The 10,576-nt window shown below is 42.0% G+C and overlaps 1 protein-coding gene across 2 annotated transcripts in view; it reads right to left on the bottom strand.

The window, feature by feature from the left end:
- The window catches only part of LOC134088046 (F-box only protein 6-like), a 10,392-nt gene extending 1,177 nt beyond the window's left edge, over positions 1 to 9,215 (bottom strand). The window contains exons 1-6 of one of the 2 annotated variants that reach the window (XM_062541942.1): positions 8,974 to 9,215; positions 7,015 to 7,276; positions 6,447 to 6,561; positions 6,159 to 6,254; positions 3,529 to 3,664; positions 1 to 8 (exon numbers count right to left, since the gene is read on the bottom strand). The exon at positions 1 to 8 is cut by the window's left edge and continues 1,177 nt beyond it. In XM_062541942.1, coding sequence (XP_062397926.1) covers positions 1 to 8; positions 3,529 to 3,664; positions 6,159 to 6,254; positions 6,447 to 6,561; positions 7,015 to 7,276; positions 8,974 to 9,036 — 680 coding nt within the window. In that variant the 5' untranslated portion in view covers positions 9,037 to 9,215. Of the gene's footprint in view, positions 9 to 55; positions 138 to 3,528; positions 3,665 to 6,158; positions 6,255 to 6,446; positions 6,562 to 7,014; positions 7,277 to 8,973 lie in introns of those variants that run through there. The other variant, XM_062541943.1, reaches the window with a different exon arrangement.
- Between the last annotated feature and the right edge of the window lie 1,361 nt (positions 9,216 to 10,576).

Raw genomic sequence — 10,576 nt, 5'->3', positions numbered from 1 at the left:
TGCGTAACCTGAAACAGCACACAATAGTTACATGCGTAACCTGAAACAGCACACAATACAGTTACATGTGTAACCTGAAACAGCACACAATATAGTTACATTACACCCCTCCCATAGCTCCTGAAGACATGCGTAACCTGAAACAGCACACAATATAGTGCACACAATATAGTTACATGTGTAACCTGAAACAGCACACAACATGATAACATTTCATAATATTATCAATCTGAAATAGCATCAAATATGATTGCATTTCATGTTTGATATTATTAAGCGACAAAAGACAAATACAAAATCTTCAGACAATTTTATTGGGACTGCAACTAATTGATTATTGACTAAATGTCATGAAATGTCAGAGAAAGGTGTTTCCCTGAGCTTAAAGCAACACTAAAGCACTTTTCCTCTGTCGCACGCACGCTATTTGTTCATAGCGAATAACGGTGTCCACAGACAAAGTAGAGTATGTTGCATGATTTTATGAAAGTATGATGTATTGCGACATCGAAGCAAGTCAAATTTGTAGTTTCTTATGTCTCATTTCATCGAACTACAGGTACGTCGCTACCCGATCTGGTAAAGTTACATAGCGCGGCTATAGCCGATAGAGGGCCGCGAAGTGAATGCAGAAGTGTCACCCTGTTACGAGTTGATGAACCGCTAAAATTATTTTGGAAACATTAATTTAAGGTACGAAAAAAACCTCTTTAGTGTTGCTTTAACATGACATCTTCAAATGCCTGTTCTGTCCACGCCACATACCAAAATACAGCTGAGTTTCCCATCACAGAGCAGCCACCTGTTTTTAAGTAGCTCCCTCATTAATCGATTATCAAAATAGCAGTCCAGGCAAAGTAAGGTCTGACCACAATCTAACTGCAACAGAATTTAGTTTCACATTTTTATATTTCAGTTGGTGATCTAAACACCACAGTAAAAGTCCATGAAAATCCAGTTGGTGAAAATATGTTAAAATGAGGGTTGTTTTTGTGCATTATCTTTCAGCAAACACTCGCAAAATGTAACATAACATGGAATTTTAGAATCCTGCATTGTTGAGGAGCATTCTTTAATTTTCAAAGAGTTAGTGAATTTCTTGGGCTTATTTTACTAAAAACTAAAATACTTTAAATGGAGCATGATGTCACTTTGTAAACATCCCACATCTGTCTATTTCAATCTGACTCTGGGCAGTGTTTGAGAGCAACAGCTGTTCTCTGCCTAAGAGACATGCCATAACCTGCAAACCTGATCCGCTGATCAGTGCTGCCCTGCGTGTTGCATCTCATCTCCTCAATACTACATCAGAGATGCTCTCAGGAAGTCCCAACTGAACTTACAGAGTGGACACTAGTCTCTGACATCATCAACGCATGCCACCGCCCAGACTGAGCAGTGTTGCCGGGAAACCCAACCACATGAACCGTGCCATATGTTTCCGAGTGGATGACTACAATTCTCTAGAAACTTGAGGTGAGTGTGTGTGTGTGTGTGTGTGTGTGTGTGTGTGTGTGTGTGTGTGTGTGTGTGTGTGTGAGATCTTGCACTGAATCCTCTTCCTCAATATTCTGATCACCACCAGTCTGAGCAACTGGCTCAGTGCCAGAGACTATATTGATTGGGTCAGAGACTATATTGATTGGTCATTGATTGGTCAGAGACTATATTGATTGGTCTGAGACTATATTGATTGGTCAGAGACGATATTGATTGGGTCAGAGACTATATTGATTGGTCAGAGACTATATTGATTGGGTCAGAGACTATATTGATTGGTCAGAGACTATATTGATTGGGTCTGAGACTATATTGATTGGGTCAGAGACTATATTGATTGGTCATTGATTGGTCAGAGACTATATTGATTGGTCAGAGACTATATTGATTGTTGATCACCAAAAGAAGGCTATTTGTTTTACCAAAAATATTTGGCAGTATTTTTACTAAAAAAAAAAATATATATATAGACACATAAAGAACTCTGACACTAAATACAAAGCCATTTTCTTCAACAAAATAAAATACACAAAATACCAGTTTGTATTTGAAATTCTTATTTTACATACAGTAAATAGACATGTATCAAAACTACCGCCCAGCCCTGGCTACTGGCTGCATCAACTCAAGCTAGGTAGTGCCAATTTGACCGCTTTGCTATGTTGCCCATTCAATCTCTCTACCAGCCCACCCAAATGTAGCAGGCTAGAACGGCCCTGGTTATCGTTCACATCCACTTCTGTCAACGGTGAACCACAAGCAGAGTTTGGTGAGCGTGCAGTGATGTAGGAGTACCATGACAATAGTGCCAACAACAGTGGCAAAACATGGGCAAGTGCAAAGTGACAAGAAGAGCCATCATCACCCGATGATACACAGGGGCCGGCGTTTACAGGTTTACATGTTTACAAGTTGCACAAGCACATTCAGGACTGGGGGTCAATGAACAGTAGTACTGTATCTCGCTGGCTCAAAGTAAAGAAAGCTCAAGAAGTCACAACGGAACGTGTTGACCAGGTTGAGCAATGTTGCATGGCAACCCAACCACATGAGCGGCTCCATATGTTTTCCATTGGATGACTAAAGTTCTCTAGAAACGTGAGGTTGGTATGAGAGGGAGTGTGTTGTGAGTGTGTGAAACACCTACAAGATCTTGCACTGAATCATCTTCCTGTTTTTCTGATCTTAACAGTCTTCTGTAATAAACTTTGGGTTCGCCAACTGTGTTGAGACTCAGAACAAGCTACTGACGAGGTTTGCCCTGTTTTGAGCAATATTAGTGGTTAAAGAATGCTTTTTTGAAAGCGTTGCTCACCGCCCCAAGCTAATCCACTGTTTGCGATTCTGGGCTCTAGCTTTTGCTGGTGCTAGCTCTGTAATGCTTGATCAACGTCGATGTATTTTCGTTCAGAAAAACACTTTCTGGTCCATTTTTGCCTAAGTTACACTTTAATTCAGTTATAGTGAAGCGTTTAATAGTCACCAGAGCGACCATTAGGGTTTTTTGATAATGGTTTTATATCTGAAAATGTCCAGGGCTTGAAACTGTACAACTTCACCAAGTTTCATGCCTTTATGAAAGAATTTGACCTCATTTTCACAAATCCCCTGTACTATAAAAGTTCAGTAAAACTGCCAAAGGTGCAGTTTTTGGCCAAATGCCTATGCACAAATAATTCCAATTTTGACAATACCACCATTTCCAGTTCCAATTCCAGTTCCACCACTTGTATTTTCATGGAATTTTAATACATGACACATGTAGGTTTCATGAACTGAATACAACAAAAATAAATTCCGATGCAATTAGTTTTGGGTTGGGTGATTTTTACTCACCGATTGCCTGGACTATAATATAATTGCCAATTAATTTGATATGTTGATGACTAGTATATTAATTGTTGCAGCCCTAAATGTTGTAAAATCAAATTTACAGAAATCTGCCCGAGACTTTTGCACAAAATAATGCAGAGGTCACATATTTTGCATGCAATAACACATATGTCAAGAGGAAATAAACAGTCTTACCTGATTCCATTTCTGGTCATTCCATTGGTCAAAGTGCACCTTGTCAGGCCTGAAAGACTTGAGCACTTGTTTCTTTGCATCAAGAAGCTGAACACATATCTCATACTCAGAACCACAATCCCAACGTGGCGCATACCTGTCAGAAGCAACAGGAATATCAAGCATGGAGTCAGATCTAGATAGCAATAGTGCTGAGGGGTGTATGAAGCATATATATAGCACTAAACAAGGTAACCTCTGGAGCAACCACTGATCTCCAAATAGCACACCACATTAGCTGCTCAGCACAGTGTTCTATTAGAGATGATCAGTCACAATAGCTGCTCAGTGTTCTATTAGAGATGATCAGTCACAATAGCTGCTCAGTGTTCTATTAGAGATGATCAGTCACAATAGCTGCTCAGCACAGTGTTCTATTAGAGATGATCAGTCACAATAGCTGCTCAGTGTTCTATTAGAGATGATCAGTCACAATAGCTGCTCAGCACAGTGTTCTATTAGAGATGATCAGTCACAATAGCTGCTCAGCACAGTGTTCTATTAGAGATGATCAGTCACAATAGCTGCTCAGCACAGTGTTCTATTAGAGATGATCAGTCACAATAGCTGCTCAGTGTTCTATTAGAGATGATCAGTCACAATAGCTGTTCAGTGTTCTATTAGAGATGATCAGTCACAGTAGCTGCTCAGTGTTCTATTAGAGATGATCAGTCACAATAGCTGCTCAGTGTTCTATTAGAGATGATCAGTCACAATAGCTGCTCAGCACAGTGTTCTATTAGACATGATCAGTCACAATAGCTGCTCAGCTCAGTGTTCTATTAGAGATGATCAGTCACAATAGCTGCTCAGCACAGTGTTCTATTAGAGAAGATCAGTCACAATAGCTGCTCAGTGTTCTATTAGAGATGATCAGTCACAATAGCTGCTCAGCACAGTGTTCTATTAGAGATGATCAGTCACAATAGCTGCTCAGTGTTCTATTAGAGATGATCAGTCACAGTAGCTGCTCAGTGTTCTATTAGAGATGATCAGTCACAATAGCTGCTCAGCACAGTGTTCTATTAGAGATGATCAGTCACAATAGCTGCTCAGCTCAGTGTTCTATTAGAGAAGATCAGTCACAATAGCTGCTCAGCTCAGTGTTCTATTAGAGATGATCAGTCACAATAGCTGCTCAGCACAGTGTTCTATTAGAGATGATCAGTCACAGTAGCTGCTCAGTGTTCTATTAGAGATGATCAGTCACAATAGCTGCTCAGTGTTCTATTAGAGATGATCAGTCACAATAGCTGCTCAGCTCAGTGTTCTATTAGAGATGATCAGTCACAATAGCTGCTCAGCACAGTGTTCTATTAGAGATGATCAGTCACAATAGCTGCTCAGCTCAGTGTTCTATTAGAGAAGATCAGTCACAATAGCTGCTCAGCACAGTGTTCTATTAGAGATGATCAGTCACAATAGCTGCTCAGTGTTCTATTAGAGATGATCAGTCACAATAGCTGCTCAGTGTTCTATTAGAGATGATCAGTCACAATAGCTGCTCAGTGTTCTATTAGAGATGATCAGTCACAATAGCTGCTCAGCACAGTGTTCTATTAGAGAAGATCAGTCACAGTAGCTGCTCAGTGTTCTATTAGAGATGATCAGTCACAGTAGCTGCTCAGCACAGTGTTCTATTAGAGATGATCAGTCACAATAGCTGCTCAGTGTTCTATTAGAGATGATCAGTCACAATAGCTACTCGGTGTTCTATTAGAGAAGATCAGTCACAATAGCTGCTCAGCTCAGTGTTCTATTAGAGATGATCAGTCACAATAGCTGCTCAGCTCAGTGTTCTATTAGAGATGATCAGTCACAATAGCTGCTCAGTGTTCTATTAGAGATGATCAGTCACAATAGCTGCTCAGCACAGTGTTCTATTAGAGATGATCAGTCACAATAGCTGCTCAGCTCAGTGTTCTATTAGAGATGATCAGTCACAATAGCTGCTCAGTGTTCTATTAGAGATGATCAGTCACAATAGCTGCTCAGTTTTCTTTTAGAGATGATCAGTCACTATAGAGTGCATAAGTGTGATGTCACGTTTCCGTAACAACTAAAATTTCTGTTCTAAACAAACCAAATCCTATGCCTGATGATTGTTTTACAGAAAAAGCCACATTTTTGCGCAAATTAATTTACGAGTTGACGTCGGTTGACATTAGCTAACTTCATGTAATCATAGACCAGCTTGCCGTTACATTATATATATATATTTTTTATGCTAGCGTGAACGTGTCCTTTTAGTACATCAGAAGCATACATACACGCCTCGACACGGTAGTGATTTTTTTCCGCTTAAAAATCATTTATTTTCATTTTGAAAGGAACAACCCGGTGAGGCCATATAATGTCACTTGCAGGTTGTTTCTTTAGAACAGGAAATTGCGTTACCGGGACAACGTGACACTTTCACTATACGCACTCTATAGCTACTCAGTGTTCTATTGTAGATGATTAGTCACAATAGCTGCTCAGCTCAGTTTTCTATTAGAGATGATCAGTCACTCCCTATGTTACCTGGGCTAGCCAGTTACTTTGCTTTGTAGTACAGCCCTTTGAAAACAACAGACAAATCCATGTCTTACCAATCAGATATGAAGATGTCAGGCTGAAATTCATCCATGAAAGCAGCACTGTAGCCCTCTGCTTGCAGGTTAACTACCTGGCGCTTCATACATGAACTGTAAAAATCAAGGGGGAAAAATAAACAGAGGACTTATTATTTCACTTGCTGAATAACACACTGAATTGGCCTTAGTGAAATGAAATTAACTATACAGTCAATATCATCAATTCATGATAATATAATAATTTATAAATCATGACATAATAATTTGTAAGTAATGATGTAATCATTTATAAAGCTTGCTTACAAATAAGAGGTGACAAAGTTCTTCTTGACGGTTATATCTGGATGTTCTGCAAAGACAGTATCTACTTTCCACTTGTCTCCTCCGTTCTCTATGAGCTCCCATCCTGAGAGCTTCTCTGCAGTCAGGTAGAAACAGGAAGACAGGATCCACATCACAACAACGCTGGCAGCTAAGTCAACACTAACTGTGTGTTCACACCGCGGGCGACTTGAGCTTCCAAAGATTCCGGAAGTCATTCATTTTCAATGGAAGCCGGCTTCTCTCAGCTGCCAGCAGCGACCAATCTGTCGGCGTCGCGTTTTGGGCGTCTTGAGCGACTAGAGAAAGTTGAAAGTGGTTTAACTTTATGGTAATGAGCTATGACGCGGTTCAGCGACCAAACGACTTTCAACGAACATAGAATGCTACTACGTCAGAGCGGCCAAAGCATCCAAGCTTCCCACGGCGTCCTTTACAGGGCGTCCAGGGCGATTTTGGAAGCTCAAGTCGCTCTTGGTCTGAACACACACTAAAAGGGCAAAACATGGATGACTCTGAAATGGTTAAAGCACCACTGCGCTCTCCTCACCCTCCGCCTTGGGGTTCTTCAGTAAGTTGCGCCTCTTTCTGCACAGGAAGTAGAATAATCTCCAGTCGCTGGGAACTTTGTCCGGCTCCGAGGGGCGCAGGCCTTCCCGTCGGCATCGCTCTTTCCACACACACGCGCTGTCCACCAGCTCCCTCCACTCGTGGCACACCAGCCGGCAGCTGCACACCAGCTCACGGGGCGGAATGTTGAGGAAGATCTCCTCCAGCACGCCCAGCGGAAGAGGCGGGAGATCTACGGAGCACTGAGGAACACACATTTAAGATCTACGGAGCACTGAGGAACACACATTTAAGATCTATGGAGCACTGAGGAACACACATTTAAGAGGCGGGAGATCTACGGAGCACTGAGGAACACACATTTAAGATCTAAGAGGCGGGAGATCTATGGAGCACTGAGGAACACACATTTAAGATTTAAGAGGCGGGAGATCTATGGAGCACTGAGCAACACACATTTAAGATCTATGGAGCACTGAGGAACACACATTTAAGATTTAAGCCAATAGGCTAGTCTGGGCAAATCTCTCAGGACCATAATTATAGTACACCCCCACCAGTGCTTGTGTGTGTGTGTGTGTGTGTGGGGGGGGGGGGGGGGGGGGTCTTTAGTTGTGCCTATACTCATGTTGGTGTGTGTGTGTGTGTGTGTGTGTGTGTTCTCTTTGGTTGTGCCTGTATTATACTCATGTTGGTGTGTTGGTGTGTGTGTGTGTGTGTGTGTGTGTGTGTGTGTGTGTGTGTGTTCTCTTTAGTTAAAGTGTAAGTTTGGCGGAAATTGAAAATAAAGCTATTTTCTGAATGAAAATACATCAACTAAGCCGTGGAGGAAGTAATTTTCGCTCATCACGCAGTACAGAGCTAGCACGGGCAGACGCGACAGCCCAAAATCGCAAACAGTGGGTGTGGATGGGGATTAGAGCCACACGCTTTCAAAATCGCATTTTTAAACCACTAACATTGCTCAAAACAGCGCCAAACCTCATCAGTAGCTTGCTCTAGGTGTCTACACATAAAACGAAGCACCAAACAGTCTGTAAACTTTGGAATAGTCAGTATACACGTAGAATCAATTCGAGACCGCAACTCTGTAGACACCTAGAGCAAGCTACTGATGAGGTTTGGCGCTGTTTTGAGCACTGTTAGTGGTTTAAAAATGCGATTTTGAAAGCGTGTGGCTCTAATCCCCATCCACACCCACTGTTTGCGATTTTGGGCTGTCGCTCTTGCCCGTGCTTGCTCTGTACTGCGTGATGAGCGAAAATTACTTCCTCCACGGCTTAGTTGATGTATTTTCATTCAGAAAATAGCTTTATTTTCAATTTCCGCCAAACTTACACTTTAAGCCTTTATCATACTCATGTTGGTGTGTGTGATAACCCTTGTTGTGTGTTGCGTGTATGATCATTCGTGGCTACCATGGTGGTTCCCTGTGTGTCCTTATCTGGGTCCTCCCGCTCTTCAAATAGAACCTCTGCATTCAGCCTGAGCATTTGCTGTACGTTACTAATGACTAACTAGTACTGTCTTCACATTTTACAATTCAGCTAGATAGGCTAGAAGATAGACCTGTTTTACAGCATTAGGCTTTACCACACAAAAACTAGGCCTAATTCCTGCTATGTGTTTTTTGGGTGTGATTTTTCAGACTAAAAACCTGTCCTACTTGTCTGCCAAAGAGTAAAGACAAACATATCCATAAGTAGGCCTACTACACATTTACTAATCAGCTCATAAACACCGGGAAGACAAGCATATTACAGTAGGAGGAACGTGGTTACTGTTTCGGTTTTGGTTTCTTACCTGCCCCCCTGTTCTAGTACCCCTCTACGATGCGATCTTTGTTTGTTATGTTAAACAAGGGTTTATCTTACCAACTTAAATTCACTAGTAATAGAACGAATTATCGTTAGCCTGCATCATCTTCACACACACTTACGTTTTCCCATTTGTCAGTTTTTGGAGCATTCGATGAAGTCTTATTACCCATTTGTCTCTTCATTTCAGTTGAACGATGCCGTCATCTATCAGTCGGTGGATAACCTATTCCCTAACTTCAGCTGCATACACTACTCGCAAGCATTTGGGCAGACATCGATAAAACTCCAAGCCAAAGGGGTAGACATGAGCTACTCCTTGAAGCAGGCCTAACTCTGTCTTCCGTATTTACTTCTCCCTCCTGTCATAACGCCATGACGTAATGGGTACTCTGACCGACGTATCAAGTGCTGCCGCCTAGTGTTTAGACCTATGGTTGCCTCCTGCTTTATTGCACCGTTTTAGACCACGACGGCTGTGCTGTGTGCAGCCTGTATCTCTCTGCCCTGCGAATATTTCGCTCCCACATTTAGGCCACGAGGCTGTGTTTACTGTCTTATGTCCCGTGTGTTTGTTAAATATTGGTTAAAGGCACACTTTATGGTGACAATTGTTCTAAGAGAAAAGAAAGGTTCTTGTTTACTTCATTATCATGCACAAGGCCCCTATCTGTGCTCTCGCCCCCAAAACGTACTGCTTATGACCATGAATACATTCTTTGAATCATGAAAAACACCACAATTCCAAGGCGGACATCCCGGGTTCAGAAAGTCAAAGTCCTGCCAAGTTTTTAATCCAACCATTTAGTAAACCAGCTCGTTCAATGATCTCAGTGCACAGGTGTAAAGAATATCTGGCAGAACTTTTACTTTCAGGCACCGGGAGGTCCACCTCTAGTCTGGGGAGTCTGCACTGTACTTCTCCTGAATAAGAGGCGTGATCAGGGGTCATAGTTCAGATGACTGGACCAACGACCTGGGTGCGCCTGTGGATAAGCCAGTTTGTGATTGGTTCCAGAAAACGTGGACAGGAAGCGTCAGAGATAAATGTGCAGGTTTCCTGCCTGAGCTGCAGAGTGAAATCCAATCCAATCACAAAATGTGTTTTCCCATGCAGTCTAGCCAAAGCCTACAGTATTGTGGAACAAAAGACCATTCTTACCATTCCAGCCCAGTCCCCCCCCCCCCCTCCTCCCCTCCTCCCCTCCCCACTCAGACTGCTCAGTGCTCCCTCTAAAAGGCTCACACTTCTGGGCCAGGATTGCCTAGGCCAGCACGGCCAGCAACACTTTTACCACTCAGACTGTAGGCCGCCCATATGTTTACACTTCATTATACATTTTTTTTTTGTTTTTTTTTGTTGTTCATCAGGTGATGCACCCAGTGGATTCAAACTCACATTATAGCTTATATACACTCACATTATAGCCTATATACACTCACATTATAGCTTATATACACTCACATCATAGCTTATATACACTCACATTATAGCCTATAACTCATATTATATTTATAGCCTATATATATAATTCAAAAACACAACCATGATGGACAGCTGTTTTTAAGCAAATGACGAGTTCAGCGAGAGTTGAGGTTTTAGATGACAGTTTTGATTATTTTCTAATTGAGGACAGCGAAATGTGTGGGATGACTTACGCCCCAAGTCTGATATGACAGATAGAACATTCCTCTTCTCCTCCGTGCAGGCTACGCTACGCTTGG

This window comes from Sardina pilchardus, chromosome 7 (assembly GCF_963854185.1).
Source record: "Sardina pilchardus chromosome 7, fSarPil1.1, whole genome shotgun sequence".
In the NCBI taxonomy this organism is placed as follows: Eukaryota; Metazoa; Chordata; class Actinopteri; order Clupeiformes; family Clupeidae; genus Sardina; species Sardina pilchardus.
Note: the sequence above shows the minus strand (reverse complement) of the source record. Positions and strands in the feature narration are given on the sequence as shown.